Consider the following 22,622-nt stretch of genomic DNA (forward strand, 5'->3'; position numbering starts at 1 on the left):
ATTTTTTAAATGTCTACAAGAGGAAGGACTAGTTGACAGAGTCCAGTTCTCAGTCTGGCGAGGAAATAGGAGATGGGTGGCAGGACTCCAATAGAGAGCCTATTCTAAAGCATGGTCTGTCTGTCAGTTGGTGTAGACTGGTAGCTTGTCCATTGCTATGAAGCTAGGCCACCAGTATTTGAAACACCAGCAGAATCGATCGTGTATACAGACCTCAATGGAATGTTCAGACTAAGGCACCACGTCTCCTTTTGGAAATCAGTGAGTGCAAACCTCATGGACCATAGCAGAGCATTGTCTGATTCCCTTGTTTTGCACACATCGCCAGTGAGTATCATAGCTGGGAGAGGATATCACATGTGTTGGAGGATTCAAACCTGCCATCAAGTATGAGAAAGATGTAAGACCTGGCAATGTTTTGTTTGGTTACAAGGTCACCAGGAGGCAGAATCAAATGGACAGACTGTCTTGCCTATTTAGCTCTCAATTAATCTCCCTCCTAATAATTGCTCTTTCCTCGGAGACTCGAAAGGAGAGAAGAGAGCGTACCAGAACTGCGTAGCGCACAGGAGTCCCGTGAAGTTCATGCCTTCAATCTTTCTAATATACTCTTCTCCATGTGGTGTTGGGGAACATTAATTGGCCAACAACTATCAAGAAGGAAAAATGCTATGCTTGCTGCCCCCAAGCAGACACAATGTTTAAAGATATTCATTAAGCTAATAGCAACAGGAACCGCAAGAAAGTTCCATTTCAAAGGACATTGCAACAAAAGTATAGTGTTTTGTTTTCTATATTTTACCACCATTTTAGACACATCAGTCTGTCGACCACATTCCAGGAGCGATACTTCCTAGGAATCAGAGTGTGAGTCATGTGGTGAGAGACTCAAAATAAGGGACTGTTATATCAACATCATTCTGAGTCATTAGCAAAGGCTACCTAGTGAAGAGAGATACCTTCTCTGGAAATTCATCCTCTCAGTTACTTAGCAGATACATGAGAAATGGGAGATTAGGGTAGAAAGTCATAAACATAATAAAAATAATTAAAACTTTAAACATTTAGCAACTCAGACTATGACCCTCAGAGACCTTTGGACCTGATTTCACTTCTGTGGTCAACTTTTAGCCAACAGGTCTGTAAGGTGAACAATAATAACAAGGAGGTATGCACTACTTAGAACAATCAATCATATGAAATCAAAAGGGTAGTGTTTGTCCAGGGATAAAGCTCCCAAGGATGGAAGGGATAGGAAAGATGGATGAATGGAAATGGTAACAACAGGGAGAAAGTGATAAAAAATGCTTGTACTTTTGGGGGAAATGGGATAGAGGGAGGTGGGGGGAAAAGGAAGTGGTGTTAACAAACCCAGGGACAAGGGAACAACAAGTGATTCAAATTGAAGGTGAGGTGGGTGTGGGAGGCCTGGTAGGGCATGATCAGGGTAATGTAATGAAGAGTTATTGCTGAAACCCAGGTGGGGACAGAGCATGATAGTGGGACAGGAGGAAAGTAAAGGGAAATAGAGGAAAGAGCTAGGAGGCAAAAGGCATTTATTGAGGTCTAGATAAAGACATGTACATATGCAAATATATTTATACATAAGATGGGGAAATAGATCTATGTGCCTATATTTATACGTTTAGTATTAACGTGTCAGAAGGACATTGGGCTTCCAATCAAGTACTCCCTCAATGCAAGAATACTTTCTTCTATTAAATTGGCATTCTGTGATGCTCACTCTCCTGACACAACCGCTGAAGACAAAGCAGGTGAATAAGTAAATGTGGTGAAGAAAGCTGATGAGCCCAGCTATCAAAAAATTTAGCACCTGGGGTCTTAAAGGCTTGAATAAACAAGCGGCCATCTAGCTCAGAAGCAACAAAGCCCACATGGAAGAGCACACCAGCCTGTGTGATCACGAGGCTCCTAAGGGATCAGTTATCAGGCACCAAAGAACAAAAAAGTCATATCATTGGGTGCACACCTCCATGATATGATCGCTGAGGACAAACGGGTGCATAAGCAAATGTGGCAAAGGAAGCTGATGGTGCCTGGCTATCAAAAGGTATAGTGTCTGGGGTCTTAAAGGCTTGAAGGTAAACAAGCAGCCATCTAGCTCAGAAGCAACAAAGCCCACATGGAAGAAGCACACCAGTCTGTGCGATCAAGAGGTGTCGAAGGGATAAGGTATAAGGCAACAGCAGAACAAAAAAATCTTACCATAGTGAATGAAGGGGGAAGTGCAGAGTGTCGGCCACTGGAGATCCCATGGAAGTGGGATCTAGGGGAGGAGATGAGTCAGTCAAGGTGCGATATAGCACCTATGAAAAGTACAACTGTTCTCTAGTTCCTAAATGCTTCCTCCCCTCCTCCCCCACTATCATGATCCGAATTCTACTTTGCAAGTCTGACTAGACCAGAGGATGTACACTGGTACAGATAGGAACTGGAAACACATGGAATCCAGGGCGGATGATACCTTCAGGACCAGGAGTGTGAGTGGCAATATTGGGAGGATGGAGGGAGGGTGGGTTGGAAACGGGGAACCTATTACAAGGATCTACATGTGGCCTCCTCCCTGGGGGATGGAACAGAAAAGGAGGTAAAGGGAGACGTCGGACAGGTCAAGATATGACAAAATAATAATTTATAAATTATCAAAGAGTGGGGAGTGGGGAGGGAGGGGGTTAAAAGAGGACCTGCTGCCAAGGGCTTAGGTGGAGAGCAAATGTTTTGAAATGATGAGGGCAATGAATGTACAGATGTGCTTTACACAATTGATGTGTGTATGGGTTGTGATAAGAATTGTATGAGCCCCTAATAAAACATTTTAAAAACAAAAAAATTAAAGAAAAATAAAATATGCATGGATTGTCGAATAGAACAGCAACTTGCTCTGTAAACTTTTACCCAAATCACAATTTTTTTTAAAGTTAAACATTTGGGAGGAATTAAACCAAGATTCCTGACAGAATATAATGAAAGTTGTATTTGACAGATATTAATGAATGTCAGGAATCCAGTCCTTGTCATCAACGCTGTTCCAATACCATAGGAAGCTTCCACTGTGGGTGTCAACCTGGTTATCAACTGAAGGGCAGAAAATGCATGGGTAAGAAAAGCCGTTGAATTCAAAGCAACAGCATTTAATGTTTCTTCCATGCCTCTGGAACCAACAGCATAAGTTGTGTCCTGGACCTGATTCACACCGCATCATGAATGCCATCTATGCAAAAGCACAGTAGAGGCAAGCACTATATTTGAAAGGTTTCTTTGATGCTTATATAACTTTCTAACCCACATTTTCCTTATATTTATAAAATTTCCCCGCAAAAGTATGTGTTTATATATTGATATGCATATGTATGTGCATGAATATATTATATTTTGTTTGCATATACAATAGATAAAACTATGTATTGATTCAAGTATGCATATATGTAATTTTTATTTATAAAAAAGAGGACATGATTCACATGACAACCAGTTCTGTGAAGCAATATTTTTCTAAATCAGCTTGTTCTAAAATAAGGTGTGTTACACAGCCTACTCTATTGACGCCTCTTAAACTTATACAATGACTATGCAGTGCAGATCTATATGAGGTTAAGTGGTGACATTCTTAAAAAAAAAACAAGGTATGGCTTCTCTGGAAAAGGAGCAGCAATCATTTTCCCATCTGCATGATTTTCTGTTCTCTGGTCAAGATGTGAATGAATGCAGACAGACTGTGTGCAGACCAGATCAGCACTGCAGGAATACCCGGGGGGGCTATAAGTGCATCGACCTTTGTCCAAATGGAATGACCAAGGCAGAAAATGGAACCTGCATTGGTAAGTATAGGACTATTTCAGTGGCTGAGACCCATTAACCTTGAACAAGCCATGTAGGACATTCATTTTTTAAATTAATAATTAAATTTTATCTAGCGTTGAAGTCTTTCTTTTTTCAGACTTTAGACCCCAAATTTAGTATGATTGTGTTCTGAGGTCCCAAAGTCATCGCTATACAAAGAAATGGAAATTCACTAATGACAATTTTGAACCCTTATCTGTTAGATAGTTATTAGTTTAAGATGCATATAGCTCACTATTATAGTCTAATATTGTTTCTAAAAATAGGTTTAGCATATGTTTAGAATTTCATATACTGGGTTAAGGAAAAATTATGTTGATGAAAATTTTTATAAGTTAAAAAATAATTACTTTAGAAATAAATATTTCTTTTAGCATCAAAATGATCAGAAAATATACTAGATTAGATTTTTCCCTAGTCTTCAGAGCTAGCAGAGTTATTAGCTTCAGGTTTTATAGATTCAAAATAGACACCATTCCTGGTCTTATGGACTTGCAACCTGAAGGGTAGACACTACTCACCTGCTCCTCCAAGGAGGGTGGGGGAGCTATAATATAAGGCTGCATAGAAGAAGAGATACAGCTTCCATTATATGAGAGTACTCGAAGGTGATGCTCTCTTACAGCAATAACTCTTACGTTTCCAGGGCGTGGTCATACTTAAACAGTGCCATGTTAATGGGTAGAGAAGGAAGAAAAAGTTTAGAAAGTGTTAAAAAGAAATCTTTTTGTCTTGACATCTATAAAACTTTGGAAAATTTTCATGTTCAGACAGCAATTTTCATTTAAGTCTCCCATTTTTTTAATAAATTTAAATAATTATTCTGAGCCATTTATTAATAAAGCTGTCAGATATGATACACTTATTTCAAAATTATATAAGAACATGAAAGATATGGTGATATAGAAGGAAGATTGACAAAATATTGACACTTTTGTACATTGGGCTTATTACACTTTCATTCTACTTTCCTATATGTTTTAATTTTCCCTAATAAGTTTAAATGAAAAATAAACTTGGGTAGTTGATTTATCAGCTTCCAAAGACTTTTCATCTATAAAACTATGAATGTAGGTAAGTACTTTTCTTAATTTGTAATGATAGGCTACAATATGGTACCATTTACAGTTGCATACTTATTTTTAGGAAGCTAGGCCCTGTAATTATGTATAAGATAAATGATAGAATTAACTAAAAATCAGACAGTGTGTATATAAGCTATTGTAAAATCCTACTATATGGATTGAGAATATGAAGGAAGAAGAATGATTTGGCAACTAATGAAATAAACTGAGGAAGGCTAGTTTGCCGCCTGGCTGCCTGGGAAAACAGGTGAACCATAATGAAAAAGAAAAGGCTAAAGATGCTGTGGGCTTGTTGAAGTTGAACCACTGTCACATCTCGGAGATGGAGATGACCGCCTAGCCCCTGGAAACATGGGACCAGAAATCGGAAGCAGCAGTATCGCTCTAGTTCTGTACCAGCAAGCTTGTGAGAGTTCCTAACATAAGTCACTAGCACAGGTCAGGTAGCTAAAGGGGAAAAGAGAGGGAGATCCTGGTTGTCACAGCACTTTCCTTATTAAGGAACAGGAGGAGGGAAAGGAGCCAGTCAATAAGCAGCAGAGCTGGAGCTGGAACCAGGTGTTTTGACTCTACAGTCATTAGGTGGATCTCTCCCTACATACGGAGATGTACATTCTTCGGTAGTTTCAGCAGAAGGTCTCCTTTAAATATAATGATTTTGAGGTTTAAAAGAGGAACTGTTACTACTTGTTGTAACCTCTATGTCCATAGATATTGATGAATGTAAAGATGGAACTCATCAGTGCAGATATAACCAAATATGTGAAAATACAAGAGGCAGCTATCGTTGTGTGTGCCCAAGAGGTTATCGGTCTCAAGGAGTGGGAAGACCCTGTATGGGTAAGTTTACAAGTACTAAAGCTACTAATGCCATCCCTTAGCCATGCCCTTAGTTTAGGACCGCACTCTAGAGCAGTGGTTCTCAACGTGTGGGTCGTGACCCCTTTGGGAGTTGAACGACCCTTTCACAGGGGTCACCTTAAACCATTGGAAAACACATATTTCTGATGGTCTTAGGAGCCGAAACACCGCTCCTCTGCCCGTCTCCAGGCGGATTCGCCCACATGCAGATATCCGAGTACCCAATGTGAAGACTGTTTCCCATACTACACCATGCCTCAAGACAAAATTTCATTCATGTTTAATTAGAAATAAATATTTCACAATATATAATGACATATTGTTTTGTGATTAATCACTATGCTTTAATGATGTTCAATTTGTAACAATGAAAATCCATCCTGCATATCAGATATTTACAGAACGATTTATAACAGTAGCAAAACTACAGTTATGAAGTTGCAATGAAAATAATGTTATGGTTGGGGGTCACTGTCTTAAAGGATCACGGCATTAGGAGCAAAGCTTCTCTTACTCCAATTAACAGATATATAAATTCGGGTCATTCATAACACTATTCAGATGATTTCTTCAGAACGTCATATATCTCCACTGACATTTTAAATGATAACAATAAACACTTACTGAGTACTTACTACACACCATGGGAGAAAGATGAGGCTTTCTACTTCCAGAAAGATTTACTGTCTCAGACACCCACAGAGGATTTGGGTTGATCTGCGTCAGAATCAGCACCATGTAGTCAGCACTAACCACCACACGTATCAAAGTGAAGTTGTGATAGATGAGCCATGACAGCTTAATTATCTAGATCATCAGATTATTGCTCTGTGGACATAACATACATGTTTGCTTAGATATATTTTATTGGGGTATGCAGTGTAGGGTTTAGGAGAGGGATTAGAACATGAACTCAATATTGAAACACATTGCTCAGTCATACCATCTATCATCCATGTAGTGCTTACCATATGCCATTTACTGTGCTAAGACTCTTATTTCATTTCCCCATTCACCCATTTGTTTCCGTCTTAGTTTTAATTGAATATACAGTAAACTAGATCATTAAAAATATCTATAAGAAGGTACACATTTGCTTTTTTTAAAAATTGAAACATTGATAATCAAGAAACTTTTACCAAATTGTATTCCTTCCCAGAATATTTAATTTCAATATAAGGTGTGTGTGTTTTTACATCCTAGCTCTTTGGGTTTTATGCTGTGCTTTTACCGTTGGTTTGCTTGGCTATTCTATTAGCTCTGTTTTTATGCGGTTCCAAGTATAGTGCTTTGCACACAGCAATATTCAAGTTAATGTCATTATGAGATACTCTCTTAAAAGATACATTTTTTATAACAGAATTGAATCTCATTCTGATAGCAGAAACATACCATTTTAACCTTCTATTCATATACATAATTGAACACATTAATCAGTAATAACTGTGTTCTATCAGGATTAAATTTGTTTGTCTATTTATCAATTTGCCAGCAGTTGAATGTCAGGCATTGGGCTAGAAGATAAAACAATAGCAGAAGCAGGACCATTGCCTAGAAGATATTAAAAATGTTACTTTTGTCTTGTACATATTCAAATCACTTTTAAAGTATCATTTACAACTCTTCTATTATACTTGTTAATATGATTTCATTTCATGGCACTCTGTTAGTGAATTAAAGAATTTTGTTTTGATCCTTGATTTTCTTTCACTTTCCTAATTTTTAGGAAAATTTAGAGCATATAACTCCAGGTCTTAATATAAAATATATATCTTTTTTTTACTTTATAGGTTTAGTGAATGTAAGTTTTCATTTCCTGTCTTTTAATCTTGTGGGTTGAAATGTGCATACCCTTGATGATTAATTTTAATCTGTTAGTACAAAATAAAATGAAAAGTCAAGTTGTATCAACACTCTTGCATATAAAACCCTCCTGCCAACAGAACTTAATTCTATTAACTTTGAACTCCAGTTTCTCTGGATTCAAGAATACATTTTCCAATATAACATGTCTGTGGTTGGAATTAGCACATCATATTAAACTCATTTTTTCATTGATTCATCAAATATCTATTGAGCATCCAATTTGTGGTAGACACTATTCTAGGTTGCAGGGATATGACACTAAAACAAACTTACAACTTCTCTGTCCTAATAGAGCTGTAAATCTATACAGAGAAAGACACAAATATATGCTATCATTCTCGTAATGGTAAACTCCTGAAGGGAAGTAGTGCAGGCTAGGGTGGTGGTACTGTGACCCTGGCGCCCTTGAAAAGAGACTGAGCAAAATGAAGGAGCCCCTGCGGATGGTCTGAGCAAGTGTATTTCAGTCTGAGCGGACTCCGAGCCAAATTCCTTCGAGAGGAAAGTTTGTATTGTTGCGGCAAAATAAGCAGAGGTTAAAGAGGATGAAATTTTTGGATTTCATCCTAAAGATGTAATCTAAAGCCATACAAAGTCTTGAGCAAGGCATAAAGTGAAATAATTTACATATGAGAACAATCACCCCTTTGCTTTGTGAAGAGGAAAACATGGGAGGACAAAGGATGGAGAAAGACCAAATCTATATATATAGATAATCAAATAAACAGGAAAGTAGTTATTATTGTCATTGTGTGTCACACCATAGTTCCTGACTCATAGAACAGAGTAGAACTGCCCCAGTGGGAAGTTTCCTAAACTGAAATACATCACGAAGCCTTTCTCCAACAGAGCTGCTGGTGACGCGAACCTTTGGGTTGGCAGCCAAGTGTTAATTCATCATTACAACATCAGGACTCCTTCATAAGGAGTTACAACAGTAGTTACAGCCTTTCAAAATGCTCTCAAGCAATTTGGAAAGTCAAGAATCCTCATTAAGAGTTATTTGTCAAAAGAGAGGAAAAGGAAATGAAGAGATGAAGATTGAGTGTTCATAGTACTCAGAGTTACTATTGAGTCTTTTTCTGTGATTGTAGTTACTGTTCATTGTATTAAACTTTAATTCAGCATCCTCTTACACCTTGCCCCCCTCAGAGGAAGCTATGTAGATATCAACAATTTAGGATGCCCCTAGCAAAGTTGAGCTCAGAAACTAGTGGGGAGTGTGTATACGATGCAAGATGGCGATATTACACTCACATATAATAATGTATGGCCGCCCATACTGATAAAACATACCAGTTGTTTTTCTCGAACAAGGAGTTAAGACTGAAGGCAGACAGTGGAGCTCCCCGCACATGCAGCATGCCTCTGTCTACCTGAGCTCCAGGACAGCGGCCACCTGTGCATGGAATTTCAGGACACGGAATATAGCTTTCCAGTGCCTACTCTCTTGAAGAACTGGGATTTCCTTCTTAAGAAGAAACTCATCCAAAGGTGGATTTATTATTGCAGGTTCACAGAGTTGTTACTGGTTGTGGATTGTTAGTTTGTTTTAATTTCTTTGATGACTTAAGTCAACTCATTATGAAGATTTTTTTTTGCACCCTGTGTGTTGCATAAAGGCTGCTAAATTGAAACCAACAAGTTCTGGGTTATAAAGCTTTAATTTATTGACCTATTATTTTTGTAGCCATGGTCTCTGTTTTGTTCTGTTTGCCAAATTGTACCTTTCCTCCTGGAATTGAAATGACCACAGTAAGAGTGCTCTGTGTAAGTAGCCGGAGGAGGAGAGCACCATCGTCTGCAAAACTACTGATGCCTGTGAATGTCTGCACTACAGAGAAGCCTCGTGGTTACACCTGCTGATGCTGCCTGTCTGGAGGGAGAACACATTTGGATGTTTTCCTAGGAAATAAAAACCAAACCACGGAAGGCAGAATTCATTACAAAAGGAGAATGGTTTCACAGAACAAGTGTCTGGTTTTCTGAGCCACTCGCTCCAAAAAGTATGTTCAAATAAAGCTGGAAGCAACCTTTAGGGAGTGACAGAATCATTCTCGATACAGTATTCCAAAACGAAAGGATCAAAGCTTTGTCCATAGTTCACATAGGAGAAATTATTGTGTATTACCCTGCTTCAGAGGGTAACATAATGCCCTCCGTTTGTTGCACAGACTGACGCTTTATTCCTGTTTTGTGTGTGTGTTTGTTTTGTTTTTTTCTCTTTTTTATGTATCATGCTACACGAGCAGACATTAATGAGTGTGACCAAGTGCCTAAACCTTGTGCACATCAGTGCTCCAACACCCCCGGCAGCTTCAAGTGTGTCTGTCCCGCAGGACAACATTTATTAGGGGACGGGAAATCTTGCGCTGGATTGGAGAGGCTGCCCAATTATGGCACGCAGTACAGTAGCTATCACCTTGCGAGGTCCCCCCCTGTGAGAAACAGCTATCAACCTCAGCCGCAGTACAGACAACACGCACGTCTCTACAGCTCCTACTCAGAGTATAGAAACAGCAGGACATCTCTCTCCAGGACTAGAAGGACTATTAGGAAAACTTGCCCCGAAGGCTCTGAGGCAAGCCTTGACGCATGTGTAGGTAAATGTCAGCCACGTTTGCGGTACCTTTCTGCGGGCTCCTGTACTCTCCGGAGGCTATGCATCTTACAGCGCCGGGGATCGGGCCTGGGTGCTGCCGCAGCTGATTTCAAGGCTGGGGCGACTCCGTGTTTCCAGACAGATGCTCTAGGACCTCTAACTCTCACAAGTTGTATTCAGAGAAATAATCTACAAATTTGCAGAGGTCCAGTCAAATAATTTGTTGTGTTATATGTCAGATTCTCTCTGTGATCACTTTGGGAGAAATAGTTTTTCCAGTGGCATCCAAAAACAGAAAGCAGACATGCTGCCACATAATCTAATGCCATGTGATTGTGATTGTGTGTGATTGATCCCTAAGCAGCGTGACAGGTTCCGCTGCTTAATTATTTCCTGATTCTTGTAAGACAACTGATGCCCATTGATTGTTACCCTTCACTCCACAGGGAATTCCTCAGAACCATTTATTCTGTGTTGATGTAAGTGAGCTAAAAGATAGTGCAAGCTCTGGAATATGTGTTTGTAATTTCATTTGTCTGCAAAAATGTAGGGTAATTTTCAAGTCAAGAATGGAGATCTTGTTTTCAGTTAAGTTGCAAACAATACCATCTGCCATTCATTTAACTGCATTTTCTGAGAGTAACCATAAGTTGCATGTCATTGAGCTAGGCACCAAGGGAAATTAGCAAACCAGACAAAAGGAACATATAATTCACAGCCTCACAATTTGTTAGGTGAAAAAAGAAGGCAGCTACGGTGAGGGGCTGGGGAGCTGGGAGAGGAAGGTGAGCAAAAATTCTTTAAATGTAAAATCATTATTTCAAGTGCTTTTTTTCTAATGTTTCCCCTAAGTGCTCCACGTTTTGTATAGTCTCTCCTAAATATATTTCTGTTAAACATTTATTTGAAACGTCTTAAACATTTCTTCTCATCGACTTTTTTCCTGCCTCCTCCAGCCCTGTTTCTGTACCTTTACCTTCCGTTGGGTGGACCCAGATTCTCTCCTCCACCAGACTCCCAATCCCTCTGGATGCTAACCTTACCCTTTGTTCTTTAGGTCTATGTTTTAATATTTTCTAAGACTTTTTTGGCTAGATATACTGATGTGTCTGTCTTAAACAGAAGGTGATGGGTGTGAAACCCTGCCCTTGTGATCAGCTCCATGATAGATAGCTTCTATTTCTGCTCTTATTCACACTTCAACCATTCAATCCCAAACCTGGTACTGTTGAGTCCATTGGCAGACTCAACAGTACGTGATGGAATCTTCATCTCAAAACATCCCTCCCCTGGCTGAGGCACTGCGGTTTCCAATGAGAGGCTCAATCTTGGAGAACCCAAAGGAAACCTCCGTAACCGGTTGAGGGTTGGATATTTAAATTTTATTTGGAGGCAGTGAATAGACGGATAATTGTTTTTAATATGACACTTTATTGTGTGCACTAATAAAGAAATCGACACAAGGTTCTAGACAGCTTTGGCATTGGGAAACAAGAACTTGCCAAATGCTTTTTAATGAACCATCTGGGAGAGAGGGCATACAAAAGGTTCGCATTAACGCTATGAAATCTTGAAAACTCAGGCTGCAATTTAGCCTTTAAAGAATTTAATTTCAAACTTGACCAGGAGAAACGAACATCACGTTGCCTCTGAACACAGGAGTCCCCTTGCAGAAATCCCACTTGGGAGTACTTTAAAACTCATACTCTAGGAAGAGCTGCTACGGACTTGGAGTTCAAGCAGGAGCTAAGGGCAAGAAAGCCGCAAGTTGTAGGGTGAATGCTTTCGTTTCCTAAGCTGATGTAAAAACATTGGCACATAACAATTAAATGTGTGTTGATTCGTGTGACCCTTTTGAATCCACCCATATGTATGTTGAGAAAATGCCAATTGACTCGACCCTTATCTTAGCTCCTCTCCCAGTTTTCACCCTGTCTTCTTATTAATTCCATCATCCTGTGCTCCAGCTTCCATTTCACCTCCTGGTCTTCCCTGCACCCTTCCATTGACGGATGTGTGTTCAGGCATGGGCAGCAAAATTTAACACAAGCCAAAAGCAAAGAACAATTGGGAAGAGAAATCTGAGGTCTCTAGAACCACATTTTTTTAAGAAAGCAAGTAATATTAAATCGCTACATATTCCTCATTTTTCTTTAATTGTTATTTTCTTGGTATTGTTTAATGATAGACCTTTGTCATTTATAAAATACTTCCCCATGCAGAGGTTTCCAAATTTATTTGGCATATTGCTCCCTTTTCAGACAAAAAAGATTATGTAATGCCCCCTGACCTTTAATACCTCTCTTACTGGAGCCATAAGCCAACATGAAGTGTGGATGTCTGCTTTTGCACCCCCCGCAGCCAGGGTCACTTGGGAAAGCTCTGAGGCATACCTGGACACCATAGCAAACCTGTGAACTGGACTAGAGTCTATCATTGTTTGCTGACTGAGAGAACGATCACACATCCTTGAGAGATAAAGTGACATGTTCAAAGAAATATAGGAAATATATATATGTAAATATAAATCATATATGAAGAGTTATATATCTATAATTTTACTTCTTTCCTATCAAGTATTTTGATGGGTGTGAAAATAGGGACCCCTGATGATATGAATGTTAATATACCTTTGGGAGGGCTATCAGTGTATTTCCCACCAGGCTGGCTATCAACTCATGCTAAATGGAAATTTATGTAATTGTCATTAGTAATTTAGAGCTACAGGAATAGTTTGAGTGAATATTCCTCCCACAACATTAAATACTTGTGGTGTTTGTGAATAATCTGTTTTGAGGAAAACTGTTTGTATTGGAGGCAAGAAGAGGAATAAGTCTCTAAAATTTAAATAAATTAAAAACGAATATCCTCTTTACCAATTAATCTTAACATAAATGCTGTTTTTTAAGTATGTTCTATCATTTTGTCAAGAATTTATGACTGTGGTGTGTTCAGTCCTTATACGAATCAGTTATCCTGCCAGTTGAGTTTTGTCTTATTGAACTAATATGAAAATTGAGCAGTTTGGGGATTCAGCTCATATATACTTACACACTGAAGAAATGTTCACATTTTATAACGTGATACCATTTATAGCTGACTTAGTTGAAAACAGATCCTTCTGTGCAACAGCATCGAGAATTGTTAAATGTATAAACATAACACCACCACAAATTGTTTCTCTGGTACATCAGTCATTTGTTTTTAGTCGGCTCTGGCCTGGGCTCTGCTCTTGTTCTTCATGCTCATGCACTACGCTTTCTCTTTGGACAGATGTTGATGAATGTGAAAATAGAGACGCCTGCCAGCATGAGTGTAAAAATACCTTTGGAAGTTATCAGTGCACCTGCCCACCTGGTTATCAACTCATGCTGAATGGGAAGACTTGTCAAGGTGAGGGTGGGTTGGGATGTTTCTGCTTCAGCTTTGCTTGAAACCAACAGAGCAAAGTGTGAGAATGACATGTTTTCTCTTTTTGAATAATTATTCTCCTCGTTGCTTTCCCTTTCTTTCCATTCCCACTGACAAGCTTGTCTAAACATTGCTTTTACAAGTAGGGGAGGCAGTGAGGCATTAAACAAAGAAAGTAAGTGATAGAACATTTTTGGTCTACTCTTTGTGGAAAGAGCTAGAATTCCTAAATCAGTCTATATTTTGCATTTTGGAAACTTAATGGGAATAAGCCTGTTGCTGTTGATTCCTACTCAGAGTGACCCTCTCGGATAGAGTAGACTGCCCCATTGGGTTCCCCAGCTGGTGAATCTTGACAGAGCAGAGAACCTCCTCATTCTTCCTCCTTGGGGTGCCGAGCTTTCAAATGACCCACCTGGTGATTAGCAGCCCTGTGTGTAATGCATGACTCCCCCTGGCTCATTAATGGGAACAGCCCTCCCCAGACATTCTTCCCCCACATATCCCCTAAGATGAAAGGGGAAAGAAGGAGAGTGCATATTTAATTAACTTTGACATTTGATATTTTCTTACGCTTGTGAGACAGTTGTGTGTGTGATAGCCAATGAGTAATTAAGTAAATATTTGATTTATTATTTGAGCCTACAAATGATTCTTGAGCACTACTATGTGCTAACGTTGCAAGATGCAAAAGTTATGCACAGATGAATAGGAAACCGTTTCTTCCCTTCAGATCCTATTTTTCTGCAGTTTAAAGTACTGGAAGGCAAGAAGGAAGGGAGATTATAGTCTCCTATTTTCTAGTGTTAATGTTTTTGTTTTAACCAGAAGTACAGATATATCTAGGGCAATAATTTGTGCCCTTTCTACAGATAGTAAAGCAAATTATTGGTGTTACATGAGCCTCAGTGTCCTCAAGCCATCAAGCTCAGGTCAGAACCAGCGCCAGGTGTCATTTGTCTGGATTAGCTTAGCCCTTGATGTCTTCTAAGATACTATGTGCACCAGAGTTCTAGAACTCTGGCAGCAGAGTGAGATAAGAGCCTTCACCCTGGCCTTCTTAGATAGCTTTCCTTAAGTCTTCAATCCAGGAATCCTGCTGAGGTCTCCATACCCAACCCTAACTCTATGCTACCATCCAGGCAGACAGAAAGGAAGCAAGGCATATCTTAAGGTGTTTAGAGTAACTCAAACCTACCTTCAAAATCTCCCAGTCAGATTTAAAAGAGTTAAATTATGCCAGATGGTTGTTAGAGGATTTTAATGCCAGCTTGTTTTTTAATTGACCTTGCCACTCATTCAGTTCAAAACATTTTTCAGTTTTCAGTTGTGCTTCACAGAGTGGAAAATAACGTGAACAAATCAGAAACACGTGTCATTTGAAATGTTTGCGATTTAAATAGGTTTCATATTTTTGTGGTTTTAAATAGACATGAAAGAAAACAATTATGCCCTCTAAAGAAGCTTTTACTCTAAAAGAATAACTTGGAGTCTTTTTATAGCTTTAGAAAGTGTTTGAGGCATTTATGAGGAACAAAATACTGTTTTTCATTTGCATAAGACTTTTTAAAAACTTTATACATTGGTGCTAGAAATGTTATCATTAATAAAGGGAAAATTTTAACAAATCGGACAAATAAGGGAAAAGATTCTAGTCAAAAATGGCAGTCCTGGAGTTTGAAAGAAAAAGTTAAGGCTCCGTATACTGAGTTTAAGTAAGAATACTAAGTATAAGTAAAGATTCTGATCGGCCCTGGTGGCAGTTAGTGGGTATGTATTGGACTGCAATCCAAGAAGTCCTCAGTTCGAAACCACGTGTGCCCCTCAAGAGAAAGATGGGGTTTTCTACCCCATAAGGTTCCAGTTTCGGAAACTCACAGGGGCAGATCTTCCCTGTCATGTCAGGTCACTGTGAGTCGGCACTGACTTGATGGCACTGAATTTGGGTTTTTGGTTTTGTTCAATGTGTAAACACCATAAATCTAAATCCAAAATGTAAGCGTCCTACATTGGCATTGAATTTGAAATGAATGTCTTATTTTCAGAGTCTAAATTATTGCATAATTTCTATAAAACAGATACTTCAAGATGTTCATCCTAAATTATTTTAAAACTCAGTATCCAGAAGCACTTGGTTAAGTGAATTCATATGTTCCCAAACTATTCATACAAAAAGGTTTTAAGCTTTTCTGTAATTCTTTTCTTGTAGCAATAATATTTATGTTATAGAATGCCAATACTATAATTTCTAACATAATAATTTCTTACACTATATTTAATAAAAAGACAGATATCACCGTTGTCAATTAGCAGAGACATGATTTCTCCACTTTCTGACTGAGGCCAGTGATGGAATGATGAGAGCCAGCACAGGGGAGCCTGTAGCATGGACACTCGGAGGAGTAACGGGAAGCTGAAGACAAAGAAGAGCCTCTGCCTATAAGACTAGATAGTTAAGAAAGCTTTTCTCTGGGAATTGAACTTGATTATGGATCCAAGTCATACACTTTACATATTGTATTTTTACATTTTGTCGGAGATCCATATTTAGCTGATGAAAATCAACGATAAGCTAGCTGTTCTTGGTATATATCCTGTGTGTGTACCCATTTGCTGGTCTCCGTACAGCCATGACTGATCTGCATGTGTTCACTATAGCAAGTACAGTCAACAAAATTTGGAACGTGCGTGAAAAAGGATATATATATAAATCTTTTTTAATAAGAGGAAGAAGAACATCTAGTTGATTTCCTTTTACATTTTCCTGGATAGAGGGATTTCCACATCATTGGGAGTCCATCTCATTTTGTCAAGGACATAAAGCACCTCTAGGCAAATAAAACCATAACTCAAAATGGGCTCAGAGAGACAACAAACAAGACTGAACTAAAATACAACTGTGTTTTATTCCTAGTGAATACTAGTCTTTACATAAAAACTAGTCATTGAAAGCACATTATGTCAGTAATAGATGTAAAATATTATTTAAAAGTAAGTTACTCTCTTTGTCAGAGTCTAGTTCAATTACCTTTTCATTTTATGCAGATTAAGTAAATAACTACCATGACCATGTTTGCCATCAAAAACAGAATATATTTGGAACCCAATCTAAAATATTCATTTTTGAAAACAAAAATGCATTTTATATAGATGTAGCATCTATTGTCCATGACTAATACACATATGTTTTGTTGGAGTTTTTCCTCAGAGTTTTCTTTTTTATATATAGCAAATTCTAAATTCACAGTAGAACTCCACAACCCGAATCCAAGATAAATACCATTAGCTAGCTGCCAAGTCACCTGCGGTTGAGAGATGAAAGCATTACAGGTGCCCATTGGTCTTGGAGACAACTCCTTGATAAACGTACAGTGGACCCTGAGTGCTCATCTCAACAGAGAATTTATTTGGCTCCACGGAATGGCAGTGTTTTCCCTCCTATACATTAGCATCTGTGCTTAGTCAAGTACTAAAGAAGGCATGTTACAAGTGATTATGTGCAACAAATTGGCTTTGAGATGTTATTAAACCCAAAAAATTATTTTGTGAGACTTGTAGTTACTTCCTAACTTTAAAAAAAATCAATCTCTAAAAATGCTCACCATTAATTTAACTCATTCCAGAAGGTTTAAAAATATAATGCGAAACAGAGAACTTAGACTATTGCTTTTTGTAACCATCTGAAATAAGGCCTGTTACTCTCCATACATAATCCAATGTTTTCATCTTTCATTGAAGTTTCCTACACGTGGGAATCATGAAGAGCATAGGGTGAGTGAAACCATTTCTACGTAAAACAAAGATTTGTATAAGGGCGCCAGGGAGGCAGGAGTGGGAGAACTACAGGCAGCAAACTGATGTTTAGGAAGAAGTTATAAAAGGAAGGTAGGGAATCAAGTCCCTGAACTGTGTGTCCGCCCTCACAGAACTGGGAACCACCATTTCCCAACAGAAAGGAAGTTGGAAACAATTGCTCCAAAATGTGGCTCTTAAACTTGGATGGCCAGAATCCCTGAGAACTTTATGGTGCTCTGTGGACCCCCTGTTGGTAAACGCTACCCACCATGCAGGACAAAAACATTTTTCATAGCCCTCTCATGACCAAATGTCACCCAAATTAAGAATTCCTGCTGAAAAACATTCGTTTTCAGAAAACTCAGAAAATTCCTTTAATTACATCTTGGTGTTTCTTAATTTTTGTAGTTTAGGAATTGTTCTATTAATTAACAAATTATTGTAGAAAAAAACAAGCAAACAAACCCTGTTTTATTTGCTTACTTTTCCCCATAATAGTACTACTATCTTAAAAAGAGCATCTAATCACCATAGCAACTGAGAAAGAACCTTTTGCAGTTCAGTTTCAGTTGCATTCCTTGTTCATTTGTTCAAACTTGGATGTGGTTTGAGGATCATTCACAGTCCTACTTTAATATTTGGTTTGTTTTGTCCCCGCCCCCTCTTAACAAGATCTAACTGCCCTGTGCAGTCTCCCCTGAATTCATAACTCAGTTCATTTAATTTCCACTACCTGATTCATAGTCTCTCTGAACAGTCCCCCTACTCAGCAATTTGAACTTATAAAACAAAACTCTAGAGGGGAATTATTCACATTGTAAAGAGAATTCACAAGTGTCCTTTAATTTTTCAGCTTGTTTTTAGTGCATTTGAAGTACTGTTTGCTTTACAAAACCTACTTGCACTCTTTGTCCCAAATATAAGAAACTCGTGGCAGCTTCCCTTCTACATTTATAGCTGGTATTTCCCACATTCTTTCACAGAGGTTAAACAATTGGATCCTAAAAGCAATCTGAAGGAAAGGCCGTGCGGTGTAATTATCACTGCTTGAGGGTCGGAAAAACTCAGGTCCAGCCGCTGCGTTCCTTTGTAGATCGTTGAGACCTGACCTCATGCACTTCAGTCCAACGTCCATTTCAGTCTGAGCGTGTTGCTAATGCTGCGTGTTTCTTGTGCTGTTGCTAGATGCTGATGAGTGTCTGGAGCAGAATGTGCACTGTGGCCCAAATCGAATGTGCTTCAATACGAGAGGAAGCTACCAGTGCATCGATACACCCTGCCCATTCAACTACCAGCGCGATCCTGTTTCAGGGTACGTCATGTCTTGTCATCCAGGCATGCTTTTGAAAATCTTTCTTCCTCTGTCTCTTTGCTCGGAAACCCCTGTTAGGAGTCAGGTTGACCTCACAGGAAGTCAATGGCCCTAGGACGGAATCCAGGCATAGTGGGACCCTTCAAGGCATGAGTCCAGCTCTCAGCAACCACTACCAACTAAGCCATCCCTTTGGGCTGCCAGGGTCTCCTGGGGCAGTCTGCCCAGAACGTCATCCTCCAAGCAATGTCTGCCTCAGCGGCTAGCTTTGTGGGGTAACCAAGCCTGGCTTTCCTTGAAATCTTCCAGTTTCCATTTGTGTCGCTTCAGGACTTTATGGATTTTCATCACTTGGATCCCTCCAGGCAGCACCTTTTTTCTGAGTGGGTGACGGCTCACCTCACCACCAGACAATGGAGCCGAGCAGGGATGAGTCATCAGTCTGCCCAGGCACATGCCATCTTGCTTCCATTTCCTGCTGTCTGCAATGCTGTCTTCTCTGAGTTCTGAAGGAACTGCTCCTCCGGCTCCTCCCTCCCTTACAGGATGATGCCGCACTTTGGTTAGGTCTCAAAGGCGGGCTTGGGAACAAGTGATGGAATGCCTCTTGCACAGGCCCTGCTAATAAGAGGGTGCTTCTCAAAGCAAATGCTTCTTAAGCGTATACTTCGCTTTCCTCGGTGGGTGCCTACCAACTAATTTGCCATGGGCTTATTGCAGGCTGCCCACAATACACCAGAAACCCACTTGCTGTGGATTTGAGGGGATTCAAAAGAGGGAACGACATGTTTAAATGTAGACTTACAAAACCTCAACGAAATACTATGAAGAGCTCATATCTTCAGCAAATGGTCCTTAGCGCAGTTTTTTTTTTCATTCCCAGTGATGTCTGGCAGGCAATTTACAGTCACAATGATTCACAATGAGTCAATATGGGTTCTAGCAAAAGAAATTACAGTATTTTAAATCTAAAATGATGGCAAACACAAAGGGACATGTTTTCTCCCAAATCTTAACTGAATTCTTATTTTATATTTCAAAAAGTAAAACGAAAGTTACAGCCTATCATATTTCAGCTTACAAATAACCTTCCAGGAAAAATGTGATATTTTTAATTTAAAAAAATTCTCTTTAAGACACTCTTATGTATGTATATGGGCAAATGCTTTTCAGCACTAATGTTCCATTTTAAAGACCCTCTTGTGGTATTTATACTTACTCTTGTGGTTCCAAGACTCGTATTCTAAAGGAGCTGGGCGATAGATGCTTGAGTCTAGCCCAGCGTCCGCACACAGCCATCTGGCACCTGGCTTGCATTAGAGAGTTCGACCTCGGGGCGAAGCTCACTGCTCTCGCGTCAGGCTGTCTCCTGTGTTTAATGCTTAAAACCTGTCATAGCTCGTGATCACCTGCATCAAGTCTCTCGTTCTTTCAAGCCAGGTCACTCTGTGTTGTCTTGTGTTTGGTGTCCTCAGGCTCTGCCTCAAGAACTGTCCACCAAATGACCTGGAATGTGCCTTGAGCCCATACGCCTTGGAATACAAGCTGGTCTCCCTCCCCTTTGGAATCGCTGCCAATCAAGATTTAATCCGGCTGGTTGCTTACACGCAGGATGGAGTGATGCATCCCAGGACAACGTTCCTCATGGCAGATGAGGACCAGACGGTTCCCTTTGCCTTGAGGGATGAAAACCTGAAAGGAGTGGTGTATACAACACGGCCACTCCGAGAACCAGAGACCTACCGCATGAGAGTTCGAGCCTTATCCTACAGTGCCAACGGGACCATTGAGTATCAGACCACATTCATAGTCTATATAGCTGTGTCTGCCTATCCATACTAAGAAGCTCGCAACATCGAATCTGTATATTTAAACTGCATGAATCGTGAGCATCAAGTCCCCTTCCAGATTACTGTCTCCTCAACAGCTGCAATCTTGGCAACTTGGAACTGGTGCCGTGCTCTGTTCTGTGGGCCTTCCTTGGTACTGCTGAGGTATTTTCATGATCCCACCATGGTCCTATCTTGTAATAAGGTCTAGAACATTCCCTTATTATTTTCTTTATTTATTACACTGGAGCAGTTCCTTTCCAAAGGTTGTCCTGAACATCCAACAAGAGACATCAGCAATACTTCATGGCAACAAAGCAGCCCAAGTGGATTCTCCTTAACCAAATCAACAGTCAGAGATTCAGTGGATTTGTTTACCCTTTTGAGATTAATAAAACTGGTTGTTATGTGTTCTGACCAAAGCTTATTAAATAGCTTATGAAGTTGCTTCTTCTTGCGGTATTAATACTTTGTAATCAGCACACGTATTTTCAATTTAAGGGAGAAATGATACATCACTCATGGTTCAGCCACTAAAAGGATAGTTCTGATCCCAGATGGGGTTCACCTTGATTGTGTGTTCATAATAAAGACACTGTTGTCAATGATTTTATGAAAGCAGCCCAATCATTTACAGTAGAGAAAATACAATTTGGTCTAAAGACAAAATTCAAAGCACAGATCTTACCACTAGCATTTTGGTATAAACTACCATTGACTTATTTAGCTACAAAACTTTTACATTCCAACTTTTTAATGATTTTTTTTTTGTCAATTGAGAAGAATTTGAAGAATATCAACGGGGCAGGTTTTTTTGTTTTTCTTGGAAAATCTCACACGTTCAAATTAGCATAAAGGTTAAACGTCAATACACTGTACATGGTGGTAATAGCCTCTGGAAGCAATTGCCAAGATGTATTCTATTTTTATGATCTGTATATATATTACCTTAGCGTGTATTTTCTATACAATATCCCGATGGACTGTTTAATAAGATTATTCTCTCCAAAGAAAGCACCAATGTAATGATGAAACAAATCCAAATAAAATTTTCACATTCTTTTTATTAACTTTTTGCACACTTCACATTTATTTGTTTATACGAATGACCAGTTGTCATTGATTTGATTGGCTTAGCTCATGGCAATCCCATGAACTTCGCCAAGTGGCATTGGGTTTTTCAAGGACTATGATCTTTCAGAAGTAGATCAACAGGTCTTTTTCCTGAGAATCCTCCGGGTAGGTTCAAACTGCCTATGTTCTGATCTGATCTGCTGCTGAGCACTTAACCATCCACACCACCAAGGGATTCCTCTTATAAATATGTTGCTATTCATTGTTGTTCAGTTGGTTCCCACTCATGCCAACTCCATGTGTGCAGCTTTGACTGTTCCACAGACTTCTCAAGATCATGACCTTCAGAAACAAATCTGTCTCCTGAGGTGCATCTTGATGGGTGAATACCACCAACCTTTGGCTGGTGGTCGAGGGTTTAACCATTTATGCACCCGGGGCATATATCACGTACACCATCCCCTACTGGTCACGGCAGCTCTTCGGAAAGGGAGCCATATCATCTACAATGATCAGGTCAGAATGCTGGAGCTAAAGTAGTTTATACTATTTCCTTAAAGCCAACAAAGTTCGTGGGAGGAATGGGATCCCTTCTTTTCGCTCTTCTGACTCTTAAGTCAACTGCTCTTTCCACTACAGGACAGTTTTGTCACCTACCTGAGCATTTCTTGATATGGCACCCCAAATGAATCTGTCTCATTTTGTGACCATGCCTTGGCTTCTTAGAGCTGCTGAGACAGAACTACCGCAGGTAAATGGCTGTAACAGTAATGTATTGTCTCACAATTAGGAAGCTGTACATTTACGTTCAGGGCACCAACTCTAGGGGAAACCTATCTCTCTCCATTGGCTCCGAGAAAAGGAAGTAGTTGCTTTTTAGCTTCTGTTCTACCATTGCTTGACAATCTGTTTGTGGCGTGGCATCT

General features: G+C 39.5%; 1 protein-coding gene across 2 annotated transcripts in view; it reads left to right on the top strand.

Moving 5' to 3' along the window:
* Window positions 1–21,688, top strand: part of HMCN1 (hemicentin 1) — a 544,205-nt gene extending 522,517 nt beyond the window's left edge. Inside the window, exons 101-107 of one of the 2 annotated variants that reach the window (XM_075528409.1) lie at window positions 3,005–3,118; window positions 3,714–3,839; window positions 5,658–5,786; window positions 9,926–10,276; window positions 13,549–13,668; window positions 18,667–18,793; window positions 20,269–21,688. In XM_075528409.1, coding sequence (XP_075384524.1) covers window positions 3,005–3,118; window positions 3,714–3,839; window positions 5,658–5,786; window positions 9,926–10,276; window positions 13,549–13,668; window positions 18,667–18,793; window positions 20,269–20,635 — 1,334 coding nt within the window. In that variant the 3' untranslated portion in view covers window positions 20,636–21,688. The remainder of the gene's footprint in view (window positions 1–3,004; window positions 3,119–3,713; window positions 3,840–5,657; window positions 5,787–9,925; window positions 10,277–13,548; window positions 13,669–18,666; window positions 18,794–20,268) is intronic. The other variant, XM_075528416.1, reaches the window with a different exon arrangement.
* The last annotated feature ends 934 nt before the right edge of the window (window positions 21,689–22,622 follow it).

Source organism: Tenrec ecaudatus, chromosome 1 (assembly GCF_050624435.1).
Source record: "Tenrec ecaudatus isolate mTenEca1 chromosome 1, mTenEca1.hap1, whole genome shotgun sequence".
Lineage (NCBI taxonomy): Eukaryota > Metazoa > Chordata > Mammalia > Afrosoricida > Tenrecidae > Tenrec > Tenrec ecaudatus.